Source organism: Oryza sativa, chromosome 11, assembly GCF_034140825.1.
Source record: "Oryza sativa Japonica Group chromosome 11, ASM3414082v1".
In the NCBI taxonomy this organism is placed as follows: Eukaryota; Viridiplantae; Streptophyta; class Magnoliopsida; order Poales; family Poaceae; genus Oryza; species Oryza sativa.
The window spans coordinates 18,606,483-18,619,791 of NC_089045.1; the positions used below are offsets into that span (position 1 = coordinate 18,606,483).

The following is a 13,309-nucleotide window of genomic DNA, read 5'->3' on the forward strand; positions in this document are numbered from 1 at the left end:
GTGACTAATACTTCAAAAACCATTCCTTTCTTTATGCCCACTCGTTGATATGAATCTATTCATGCAAATCGCAAAATCAAGTCCCAGGCTCAATTCGACGTCTTGGTCAACAAAATTAAGAGGCTTGAAGGGGCTAGGGATGAAGTCGCCAACGCTGCTACCCCACTCGTCCAAGCCATGTTCTTCAATAACAATGGTCCGAGTACATTTGATGCTTCCGAAATCTTCGACAAGCTGAGAATTGCTCCGGATACATACTTTAAGAATATCAAGGAAGCTGGGAGTATGGGGGCAAGCCTAGCATTGGCAATGACCAAGTCTTTATACCCGAAGATTGACATTGACACCATTGATGGCTTTGCAGATGGGATGAGCGAAGAGGCCACCCTTGACCTCATCAACGATGCGTAGAAAGCCGCCGATAAGATAGCCGTTGATGTAGTTGAGCGATTCCAGGACAACGACCTTCGGCCGACTGGATCTGATAATTCCGATGATGAAAAAACTGACACCGATTAATGTTATATTATAACAATGATTCTGATGATGAAGATGATGGAGGCACAATTTGTACAATACTGATGAATTTATGCTATGCTTGATATTTCAAACTTAGCTCCTAATTTCTTAAAAGCTTTTGTCAAACCTTATTGAGCCTAAAACCCGCAAAAGTTATTAAAAAACTTTTAGTCCTCATTGACTAAGCCAAAAAATCAAGCAAGGCAATGATAAATCAAGTAAGCAAATTGAATTGATAAAAATCACACTCCATTATTATTATAGTAGCCCCCGACTGATAACTCAAGGAGAAACTTGATGTTATCAGTCAAAGAGGGAAATACAAAAGTAATGCGTAAGCATAAAATCGACGAAGATGTTCGATATTCCAAGAGTTGTCGATGGGAGTACCGTCTTCACGTTTGAGTCGGTAAGAACCTGGCCGAGTGACTTCGGAAATTATGAATGGTCCTTCCCACAAGGGAGATAACTTGTGTCGATCCCGTGTAGTTTGAATTTTTCTCAGAACCAGGTCGCCGACTAAAAAGGCTCGTGATCGAACATTGCGATTATGATAACGGCGCAACCCTTGCAAGTACCGAGCCGACTGAATTAAAGCTGCTTCGCGGGTTTCTTCGAGTCGATTAAGATCATCTACTCGGTTGTCTCCGTAGCACTCCTCGTTGAAGTTACGAAAACGTAAAGATTCAAATTCCACCTCACTGGGCAACATTGCTTATGTTCCATAAACTAGAAAAAACGCCGACTGGCCCGTGGCCCGACTGGGAGTGGTGCGCAGGGACCAAAGTACAGATGGCAGCTGTTCTACCCACTTGCTGGCATAGGGATGCAATCGGTCGAAAACTCGCGCTTTTATCCCTTGAAGTACCATGCCATTGGCACGTTCAACTTGTCAATTACTCATGGGATGCGCTATGGAGGCGTAACAAATCTTGATGCCGAAGTCTTCACAAAAGTCTTTAAATACTCCGCCAGTAAATTGAGTGCCGTTATCAGTGATGATCCGATTGGGTACCCCAAACCGGTGCACAATGTTGATAAAGAAATCTCTAGGCTTGTCTACCGTGATTGTAATGACCGGTTTAGCTTCAATCCACTTGGAAAATTTGTCAACAGCCACAAAGAGGTGAGTATAACCACCAACTGCCTTTTTAAACGGGCCGACCATGTCAAGCCCCCAGGCCAAGACAACGGGATGGTTTGCACCTCTTGAGCTAGTAGATGAGTTTGTTGGGCGAAAAATTGACAACCCTCACATGTTCGCACAATTTTGTCGGCGTCGGCCACAGCTGTGGGACAGAAAAAACTCTGCCGATAAGCCTTGCCAACAATGGTTCGTGCAGCAGCGTGATTACCACAGATGCTTGAATGTATATATTTTAGCAATTGCCTTCCCTCCTCCAAAGACATACAGCGTTGCAGGATTCCCGATGGACTTTTCTTATACAATTCGGTCTCATGAATGACATAGAGTCTGCTGCGCCTGGAGATCCGCTCGGCTTCATCTTTATCTTGAGGGAGTTCTTGTTTGGTCAAAAATCTTATGAGGGGCTCTCTCTAGTCAGCTTCAATCATACTTACGTCTTGAGTGTCCGTGGCTTCAATTGTTTCTTGTCTCAGTACGGTTGGTTCGTAAAGATGTTCAACAAACACGTCAGAAGGAGCTGCTTCTCGTTTTGAACCAAAATTAGTTAGTCTGTCGGCTGCCTCATTATTGTGCCGAAGAACATGGGTGAGCTCAAGTCCATCGAATCTGTCTTCCAACTTGCGTACCTCCTATCGGTAGGCAGTCATATTATCATCGAGGAAAGACCACTCTTTCATGACTTGATTAACAACCAACTGAGAATCTCCACGAATTATTAGACGCCGAATTCCCAAGGAGATCGCGATCCTTAATCCGTGAAGCAGCGCCTCGTATTCCGCCACGTTATGGGACGCAGAAAAATGTATCCACAATATGTAGCTCAATCTTTCTCCAGTCCGGGAAATTAAAACAACCCCGGCTCCAGTGCCTGAAAGCCTCTTCGACTCGTCAAAATGCATGGTCCAATACTCTATCTTCTCCTCGGGCATGTCTTCTTGGCACTCAGTCCACTCGGCGACGAAGTCAGGTAAAGCTTGGGACTTGATCGAAGTCTGCGGCTTGAAAGATATGTCCAAGGACATCAATTCTAGGGCCCACTTTGCGATCCGCCCATTTTCTTCGCGATTATGAAGTATATCCCCGAGTGGGAATGATGTGACCACCGTGACCGAGTGACCTTGGAAGTAGTGTGATAGTTTCCTGACGGTAATCAAAACACCATATAATAGCTTTTGGACCTGAGGATATCTTGTCTTGGAGTCAGCCAAAACCTCGCTAACGAAGTAGATTGATCGTTGGACTTTTTGAACATGGCCTTCTTCTTCACGCTCAACAACAAGGACTGTGCTTACAACCTGGGAAGTTGCCGACACGTATAACAGCAGCGGCTCTTGCAGATGTGGCGAAGCTAGGACTGGTGGAGTAGTGAGAAGTTTTTTGAAGTCTTGAAAGGCTTTTTGTGCTTCGGGTCTCCACTGGAAATTGTCTGTTTTCTTCAGCAGCTTGAGAAAGGGCATCCCCCGCTCGCTGAGTCGCGAAACAAACCGGCTAAGCGCCGCCATGCAACCAGTCAGCTTTTGAACATCTTTCTGGGAGCTCGGCGGTTTCATGTTGAGGATGGCATTGAGTTTCTCCGGGTTGGCTTGTATGCCTCTATGGGACACCATGAATCCAAGCAGCTTCCCTGACGGTACTCCGAAGATGCATTTTTCAGGGTTTAGTTTCATCCTGAAAGCGCGGATGCTTGCAAAGGTCTCTTCTAGATCCGTAATCAGATCATCCTTCTGCTTGGTCTTAACGACTACATCATCGACATAAGCTTCAACATTGCGGCCGATCTGAGTTGAAAAACATCTCTGGATCATGCGTTGATAAGTTGCTCCTGCGTTCTTTAATCCAAAGGGCATCGTGATGTAGCAGTATGCTCCGAAGGGCGTGATAAATGAAGTCTTTAAGCAGTCGGATTCCTTTAGTCGGATCTGATGATACCCTGAATAGCAATCCAAAAAGCTGAGTAGCTCGCAGCCGGCGGTTGAGTCAACTACCTGGTCAATGCGAGGAAACCCAAAAGGATCTTTGGGACAGGACTTGTTGAAGTCGGTGTAGTCAACACACATACGCCATTGTCCCGTCTTTTTCCGAACCAGGACTGGGTTAGCCAGCCAGTCGGGATGAAGGACTTCCTTGATAAAGCCTGCTGCTAACAGCTTGGTCAGTTCCTCCTTGATCACATCCTTCCTATCCTGCGCGAAGCGGCGGAGTCGTTGCTTGATTGGTTTAGCGTCTTCCTTAACATGTAAAGAGTGCTCAATCACCTCTCTAGGAATACCAGGCATATCAGATGGTTTCCACGCAAAGATATCTTTATTATTTTGAAGAAAGGTGATGAGCGCGCTTTCCTATTTACAATCTAACTCAGTGCCTATTACAGCAGTCTTAGTAGGATCAGAGGGATCTAGAGGGATTTTCTTGGTCTTGGCGTCACTTTCTCCGCTCTTTGATATCTTGGTTGCAGGCACTTCTTTTTCGCTTGCCGTGGACGTAGCCAGTCGGATTTCTTCTCGGGCGAGCGTGATCCCGCGGGTCTGGGCCATCTCGCAGTTTTCCTTGTCGCATGTGACGGCTTGCTTGATGTCGCTCCGCAGGGATATAACTCCTCAAGGACCAGGCATCTTCATCATCATGTAGGTATAGTGCGGGACGGCCATGAACTTGGCTAACGCCGGACGTCCGAGTATGCCATGATACGCTGTCTCGAAATCAGCAACTTCGAAGCAAACGTTTTCTGTGCGGAAGTTTTCCCGAGTGCCGAAAGTAACCGGAAGAGTGATCTGGCTGAGTGGCGTAGCGGATAGCCCTGGAATGATTCCGTGGAAGGGCGCATTACTCAACTTTAATTCTGCGCGAGGGATCTGCATGTCATCCAGGGTTTTGGCGAAAAGGATGTTGAGTGCACTGCCACCATCGATGAGGGATCTGCGAAGCTTTTCTTTAAAGCCTTAGAATAATTATCAGAGTTATGGAATAAGATAGACTGCAGTTTACCTATGCCTTTTTTCTTTCTAGCCATTCCGAATCTCGGGACGAGATTCTTTGTAAGGGGGTAGATTTGTCACAACCAGATTTTCGTTTTAGGATTTATAAATTATCTAATAAATTATTAATAGAATTTATATTAAATGTTCATTAATTTACAAGTGAAGTTAAATGTGGGAAATAAAATTTCCTAAATATAAAGCATGGATGGATTTAATTTTTATTAAATTCTCCATGATTAATTATACTCTCTGAAATTTTCTCGGATTTTTCGGAGCTCAATTCCTAAATGATACAAAGAACAGTTCAGTAATTATTTAATCATTAATGATCTAATTATAATTATGTTAAGTGCTTTTCTTGTTTAAAAATCCTTAATTTATAAATTGTTGTCCAAAAGGGAATTATTAGAAATGATCTTAAAAGCCTAGAAGAGAAGATCTAATTTTAATTTGTTAAATCTCAATATAAAAGTGGGCTAATTAAAATTTTGTTAAATTTTAATTTATTTGAGCCAAGGAAGTATTTTTAATAAATGGAATTGCATTTCATGAATAATTTAAAGGGAAAAAGGTTTTTAAAAGTCCCTTTCAGTTTTGGGCCAAAAGCCGGCCCAAACCGCTCTCTCTCTCTCCCTCGGCCCAAGTCGGCCCAAGCCGAGCCGCCCGCGCGCGCGTGCGATCGCCGCTGACAGGTGGGTCCCACCCGTCAGTCGTCGTCTTCCTCTCGCCGAAACCCTAGCCGAGCTGCGCCGCCGCCGCCATTCCATATCCGGCCGTCCCTTTCCGTTTCTGTCACGTCCTGATAAATTCATCCCGAAATTAAAAATCATTCGCTAAAAGGAATAATAGAATTAATTAAAATTCGAAAAGAAATTGACAAACACTAAAATACGTACCAGAAAAATTCGAATGTGGCCCGGAGAATTTTTGTTAAATTCTCCTTGGTCTAAAAGGAGCCCTCAAATTTTACTTGAATTTTTAGAGCACCGGAAACAATTATTAAGCAACAAAAACAATTAACAAAGTTAAAATGGTTTTATAAAAAGAAAAACCTAAAAATAATCCCTCTCCCTCCTTTGGGCCAAGTCTGGCCCAAGGTTTCTCCCCTCTCCCTCTCGGCCCGCGGCCGAAGTCCCTCTCTCCTCCCTCTCTTTCTCTCCCTTTCCTTCTCTTGGGCCTCCTCTTCCCCTCCCGGCCCACTCCCTCCTCTCCTCCTCCTCCCGGCCCTCCTCTTCCCTCCCCCTCCCGGCCCAGCTCCCTCCCCTCCCCTCTCTCTCCCGGGCCTCCCTTCCCTCCACTCCTCCTGGGCCGGCCGCCCGGCCCAAGCCGCGCCCAAGCCAGGCCGAGCCGAGCCAGCCGTGCACACGCGCGCCCGACCGCGTGGGGCCCACGCGCCAGGTCGTCGTCTCCTTCCTCCCGCTCGGCCTCCTCTCTCTCTCTCCCGGAAACCTAGCGCCATTCCTCCCCAAAATCCGCCCCAATCAAGCCGGGAATTCCAAAATTGATTAGGGGGAATTAATCCCCTTTCCCTCCTCTCTCTTTCCCCCTTAATTTCCCCTTGAATGGCGCCCCCAATCGCCGGGAACGGACGCGCCAACTCCGGCCACCTTCCATAGCCGCCGGCCGTGTTTCCCGTCGCCGTTCCGCCCTCTCCCGTGCCCGACTCCCTCCCCCATCCCATAAAACGGAAACCCCTCGCTCCGTTCTATCGTTTTAGCCCCCTCCCGCGATCTCCCGTGGTCCCTAGCCACCTCCCCGCCGTCGTCCCCTCTCTCCCGTGCCGCCGGCCGTCTTCAGCCGCCCCTGCCGCCGCGTTAGCACGCCGGCTGGCCGTGCCGTCGCCTCCTCCAGCATCGCAGCCACCTCCTCTTCGCCGGCCTGCCCTCTGTTTTCCGCGGAGACCTCCGGAAGTGCCTCCCCGCCGGCGACAGTGGCGTTGCCGCCACTGTTCCGCCTCCGGCCGCCTCTGCTGCGTCCCCTGTGCGCCGGCCGACGTCGCCATCACCTCTCCCGGCACCGGAGCGCCGTCCTCTTTCCCGGCCAGGCCACGGCGTCGCCCGAATTTCGCCGGAACGCCGTCGCTCGCGCCGGCCTCTCCTTCCTCCTCGTCGGCATCTCCTCCAGCAGCCCCTTTCGCCATGCCCGTGCGTCAGCCGGCGCTGCCGTCCCCTCCCTCGGCACGGTGACGTAGCCCTCCACCTCGTCCACCCCTCGGTTTCGCCCGGAAGCCGTTCTTGTCCGTCGCCGCGAACCTCTCCATCCGCCTCACCGGAGTTGTTCGGCCGCCCGTCCCTCCTCGCCCGTGCACCGGTCGGCCACACCTCCACCACCTTCGGCATCGCAGCCGCAACGTCGTCCTCGGCATCGCTTCCCCTTCGGCCGAACACCGCCGGTGTCCGTCGTCCTCTTCACCGTTCATCCTCGCCGGCTCGTCGTCTCGCGGCGCTGCCTCCGTCGTCGGCATCGCAGCGGCGTGTTCCACGCCATCCTCGTCTCCGTGCAGCCACTGCCGGCTGCCCTCGTCGCCTCCTCGCCGGCCCCGGTCGTCGTCGTCGTCGTCCTCTCGTCGCTCCTGGTCGTCGTGGCGTTCGTCCCTCCGTCGAGCCGTTCTCGTCCGTCCTCGGTGTTTCGTCAAGGTCGCTGTAGCCGTCGTCGTCTTCGTCCTCGGCTCCGCGTCGTCAAGCCTCGTGCCGGCCGCGTCTCGCCTTCGTCCAAGGATCGCCGCCGAAGTCGTCCCCTCGCCGTTCGTCTTCTTTGTTCCCGGCCGTCTCCGCTGCGCCCGTTCGTCGTTGTCGTTCCCACGCCTCGTCGCGTGGTGGTAAGGATCTCTCCTCTCGCTGCCCCGTCCTCGTCCTTTCGGTGTCGCCCCGTACCCGTTGTGCGGTTGTCGACCCCGGTATCCGTGTACCGGTGTCGGTAGTCGTTCACGTGTGCGGGTGGTGACCGTGTAGTGTCCGTGTTAGTGTGCCCGCTCGGTAGCCGCGTGGTTTCCACGTGTGCAGCCCGTGTGGTGTCTAGTAGAGTCCGTTTGTCGGCCACTCGCCTCGGTTGACACACGGGATCTGCTTCCGTCGACCCGTGGACCGTCTCTGTGTACTCGGTCTACCGCGGTCCTTTAGGTTGACATGTGGGGTCCGCATGTCAACGGCGTAGCCTTCCTGTCTTTTCCAGGCTAGCGCTTACACATGTTTTATAGTTGCAAAGCTTAATTATAATAATCCGCAAATCTCCATATAACAGCATTAAACTTCAGATGATCATATCTTGGTCATACGAGCTCCGAATCGACCCGTTCAAGTCTCTTAATGTTTGTTATAACCTAAAGAACCCTGTGCTTTCTTTTTATGTATTGTTATTGCTTCTTTATAGGCTTGTAGCTTTGCTTGTGTGCTTCGCGTAGCTTTCGTCGTTCTGGAGGTTCCCGAAGCGTGGTTCGTGGTCGTCGCCGAAGGTTCGGAAGGCCGTTCTCTCTGAGCAAGGCAAGTCACATCATCCTTGAACATATTGAATCCTAGTTTATAAAAATTATTTTGATTTAAATTAATGCATTATCGCTTTATTTAAATTCCCGCGTTATCACTGTTTTATTTAGCCATGCCTATTTACCTTTGTTATGACCGTATCATTGTTGTTATTGTTACTATTACCTTGTTCACCCTAGGATAAACAAAACCCCAACTAGTGGGACTCTATTCATGGTTCCACTAGTATGAATTTAGGTAGATGCTTCGCTGATTAATTAGGCAACATTAGGTGGTTTTTATAACTTTAGACTTTGGGAATTCTCATATCATTTGGACACTATGGAATGGTTGGCTTATGGTGGAATTGGACATACACCTCTCTTCCTCTTTCAAAACCCCTAAAACCTGTTTTCCGGTGGGGTTTGGGTGCATGCCAGTTGTGGGAAGTAGCACCCCGGCCACTATAAGGATTAAGCTCGGGCCTCTGTTGCAAAGCACTACCGTACTTCCACATGTCTAGTGGGTAAGGCTTAGTTTGTGGCTCAGTCTGGTTATAAACAAAAGTACACGGATGGAGATGGACGAAGTCGGGGGTCGATGGACATCTCTAGGACAAATGAAGGCTACACTAGCTACGGCCCGGTAGTCGAGATGTCATGGCACAGGGCTGGTGTCCTGCTGCTAGGGGCTCAATCCTGCCTACCTGCCCCGGAGGTTCCGGCCGTAGGTGGGGTTGGGTCGGTACTCTTGTCTATGGCTAGGATGGGTTGGAAACTATGTCATGTCTTCCGTCCATATGCCGTGGTGGTATGTGGCACGTGGTTACACGTGAGGAAGATGTGTCTTGTGGGTAAAGATGTACACCTCTGATCAGAGCATAACCTATTCGAATAGCTGCGCCCTCGGTTATGGGCAAGCCGAGCAATGTACCCAAGTTAGTGTTTTAATTCTTAAAATTTGCTCAACAACTAAAATGTGGAATGGTTGGCCTGGGTTGGCTTGGGACGAGCTGGGACCCAGGGTCGGGTTGCCAGTTCGGTCTGAATCATCGTAGGCCTTGGGTTAAGGCAGGTTCGTGAGGGTTCACGGCCTTGATTAATAACACTGTGGAACTCTAGGATCGTCTTTATAAAATGGCTTTGGGCAACTAAGTGACTTTTAAATGTTGTTTACTGCAAAACTTAACCCCTATTATTATCACCCCTTGTACCCCCTTACATTAATCATGCATCTGCCGGTGTGGCTTGCTGAGTACTGTGGTTGTACTCATTCTTGCTCTATCTTTCTCCCCCCTTCAGTAAGAGAAGCTTTGGAGAAGAAGTCTTAGGTGGAGTCCTGGCTTATACCCCAGTTGAGCGCCTGTGAAGATGGAGCCGTAGGCCCACTAGTCCGCTGCTGTTTATTTTTGATTGTCAGGCCTTAAGTGCCTTTGTAATAATGTAAATATTATCGATATAATAAAGATGTGCCTTTTGTATCATGTTTGTGTGGTGTACCCCGGCTTTTCCTGGGACGGGGATTAATACACTAGCGTTCGGGAAAAGGCAATTTTCTCGGTCGCGACAGTTTCTGGTGAAATTGATTGAGGGGAAAGGATCCCCGTGATCCACTCTACCTTTTCCCTTTTGGAAACATCGTCTGAATCGCTTTGGAAATCGCCGGATTTGAGTTCGATTCGGATCGATTTCTCTCCTCCGAACCCTAAACTTTCCTTCCCGTCGCCGGTCGCCGTGGGCCTTCGCCGCCGCTCCCTAGCCCATATAAATTGACCCCCGAGCTCCCCTCTACCCGCCGCCACCCTCGCCTTAGTCTCTCGTAGCCGGTAGAGCTCTAGCGCCGTGCCGCCTCGCGCCGCCATCGCCGCCGCCGCTCCAGCCGTGCGCCACCGTCGCTCCAGTCGTCGTCGTCGCTCGGGGAGGTCACCGCCGTGGTCGTCGTCGCGTCGCCGTCCTCGTCCGCCCTTTCGCCATCGCTGTCAGCCGCCGGAGCATCGTCGCCGCCGTTGACCCGATCGTCGCCGCCGCTCTTCCTCGTCGTCATCGTCGTCCGTTGATCTTCCGCCGTCGTTTTGGTCACCGGTGGGTTCGCCGTGCCGTCCGCTACGCGTTGGTGTCCTCCGTTTGCGCCGCCGTGCCGTCGTTCGCCGGCGAGCACGCGAGGCCAAGCCGTCGCCGGTGATGACGTCATCGCCGACTTCATCGTTGCCGTCCGCCGTGGTCCGGTCGTGGACCGATGGATCTTGGCCGTCCGTTTTGGATGGATGAATCTCAGCCGTCCGTTTTCGTGAACCGTCGCCATGCACCCAGTCCTCCGCGAACCCTAGCCGATGACGCAATAATTCCCTTTTCCTTTTCAAAAATAATTCATTATTGCGTCATAATTCAATTAAAATCCATATAAATGGTTTAATCCAGTTTAATCTTTAAAAATTCATAACTAATTCATTGTAACTCAGTTTAATGTGGTTCAAGTTGGAAAAGTTGTATAAAATAAAGATCTACATATTAAAATTATCCATAAATTTAATTAAATTTATTTAATCCTTTTTAAATAGGCTTTAATTAGATTTAATCTTGTAAAATTCGTAATAAATTCATATGAAGTCCGAATGAGGCTGTTCAAGTCTCATAATTCATCTAAAATTATGATCTTCATGTTTGTTTACTTTTTATGTATTGTTAATTTGGTTTTTATTAGTCTTTTTCCTCGTTTTGCGTGTTAGCTTATCGTTTCCGTCGTTTTGAAGGTTCGCGTGTGCGCCGGAAGTGTTAAGAAGATTAATTGAAGACCCTTTATTGCAAGGCAAGTCACACAGATCCCAAACACAGTTCCTTTGAGCATGTTGATCCTATATTTACATTCTCTATTTATTTCAACTGTGCATTTATTTTCGAATGTCACTGGGTGGTGTGAATCTATTCCTTTGTTATGGCCTGTTTGCATTGATTACTCTATTCCTTGATACCTTGGGATATTATAATTTGACTAGTTGAGCTTTATATATATTGGTTCAGCTAGATGTTAGACATAATTGTTTAGCCATGCTTAGAAACATTAGCACACAATTGGGATAACTAATGTTTCACTATTACTTAATGATGGATATTTAATGATAGCTCACGATGGTCAATCGTGATTGGTTAATTAATTAATGGGCCAACTAAAACTTGATAATGGTGGGTTGTGAGCACATGGTTTTGATGGTCGTGCTCATGACAATTAAGGACCGGTTCACGATTTTCGGTTGTGAAACATTAACCATGCCAACCACAAGCCAGAATGGGCAACGGCTGGACACTTTGTATAACAAGGCTCATTGCGGAGCACCAGACTGAGAAGTGGCGGAGATAAGCCCACGGGGGTCGCTGGGGAGTCCATGCCTTGTTTATAAGGGGGTGACTATGATCCGGGAACGGTGCACTGCTTTGAGTTGAGTTTTGCGAGGGGTCTTGTCACAATCACTCAACATGGTGACGTGTCTGCGCGGACACGGTAACATGCTGGTGGGTTGTGTCTTGTGGGTACAGTGGTACAACTCTGGCCAGAGTAAAACTATTCGAATAGCCATGCCCGCAGTCATGGGCGGGTCTAACAATGTCTTTCGTGATTAGTCTCACACTTCTCACCATAATAAATGATGCTATAACTGGTAATAATTTGATTAGCTCCTGGTTTGGAATGGTATGTTCCTGGTTTGGAGATAGATCTGTGCAGCCGGGTATGGTTGTTCAGAATGGTTGGGCCTGAGCAGCATGGGCGTGTTGTTCAGTGTTGATTAAAATTAATGATTAAAGTACTCTACTGTTTTATTACTCTTAAATGTTTGCTAAATGCTGCTTTTGCAAATGAGCCTATATTATGCCATCCTTTGGTATCCTTGTGCACTTGCATATTTGCTGTGTGGCTTGCTGAGTATGTCATATGCTCACCTTGCAATAATCAATCAAACCTCAGTTGAAGACAAGTTGCGAAGGAGAAGACGTTTGGCTTATACCCCAGTTGAGCTGCCTGTGGGAGTGGAGCCGGAGCTTCGCTAGACCGTAATTCCGCTGCAGTTTTCTTTTCTTTTGTAAGTATGTAACATTATTATATTGATGAATCTGTATATTAAATTGTTAGTTTGTGTACCTCGGCTGATTCCTGGACGAGGATTTAATGCACAAATAAGTTCGGAAATTACTAGTGAATTTCTGGGCGCGACATGTTCTGCAAACTGTTTGTAGATGAAGCAATCTTTGGCCGCGTGATTGGAATTGGGCTGATGCAGACATTGAGAGTTCATGATCTTGTCGAAAGTGTTGACGCGCGAACGTTGTCGGGAGGATGGTGTAGTAGTTGCCACAAGTTCCTCGGGCTTACGCTTATGGTCCTTGTGATTGGTACTTCCACTTCCCCCTATAGTCGGCGTATCTTTCTTCGACTTCCACGTGGTGCCCGACTGCTTGTACGCGATAATGGCATCTTCGGCTTTGGCATACTCGTTGGCTTTCTCAAATATCTGCTTGACCGTCTTGGGAGGCTTGCGCCCGAACTTGCCGACTAGGTCTTTGTGACGAATTCCCTTGGTGAAGGCGGCGATGATGACGTCGTTGGTAATGTCGGAGATCTTGTTGCGTTGCTCAGAAAAGCGTCGGATGTAATCTCGAAGGGATTCTCCAGACTTCTGAATGACATTGTAGAGATCAAAATGTGTACCAGGGCGTTCAAAGGTGCCCTGGAAGTTGGCGATGAAGTGGTCGCGAAGTTTCGCCCATGATCCGATTGTGCCACGGGGTAACCCATGAAGCCAGGACCGGGCAGAATCCGCTAGAGCCACAGGCAAGTAGTTTGCCATGGCTTTGTTGTCTCCTCATGCTGCGCGAATTGCGAGACCGTAGACGGTGAGCCAGGACTACGGGTTAGTGGTGTCGTCATACTTCTCGATTCCAGTCGGCTTGAAGCCGGCTGGCAATCCACTCGACGCAGGTTGCTTGTAAAGGCAGCGACTCCATCCATGTCGTCGTCGTGGTGATCCGGTGAATGGTGGGGGGCGTAGCTTCATGCCACGCGGCGCTGGTTGATTGTATCGCGAAGATCGACGGGGCGATGTTAACGACCAAATTTGGTAATATCAGTATCGGAGATAAAGATTAGATCGAAGTGGAAATGGAGGCAGAGATCAATATGGGAACAGAACGGGAATCGGCTAGAGTCCGGATCGG

At 48.8% G+C, this 13,309-nt stretch overlaps 1 protein-coding gene across 1 annotated transcript; it reads right to left on the reverse strand.

Moving 5' to 3' along the window:
• Positions 1-12,287: 12,287 nt before the first annotated feature.
• On the reverse strand, positions 12,288-12,942 carry LOC136354184 (uncharacterized). The gene is made up of 2 exons (XM_066305865.1): positions 12,557-12,942; positions 12,288-12,366 (listed from the first exon to the last, which is right to left on the reverse strand). Exons 1-2 carry the CDS (start codon positions 12,940-12,942, stop codon positions 12,288-12,290), a joined length of 465 nt encoding a protein of 154 aa, XP_066161962.1.
• Between the last annotated feature and the right edge of the window lie 367 nt (positions 12,943-13,309).

What these genes read in the sequence shown, in the direction of transcription:
- LOC136354184 (XM_066305865.1), bottom strand. Translation starts at nt 12,942, where the DNA reads ATGGCAAACTACTTGCCTGTGGCTCTAGCGGATTCTGCCCGGTCCTGG. An exon ending in GCCGAAGATGCCATTATCGC is followed by an intron (nt 12,367 to 12,556) that starts GTACAAGCAGTC and finishes TGTCTGCATCAG; the next exon opens with CCCAATTCCAATCACGCGGC.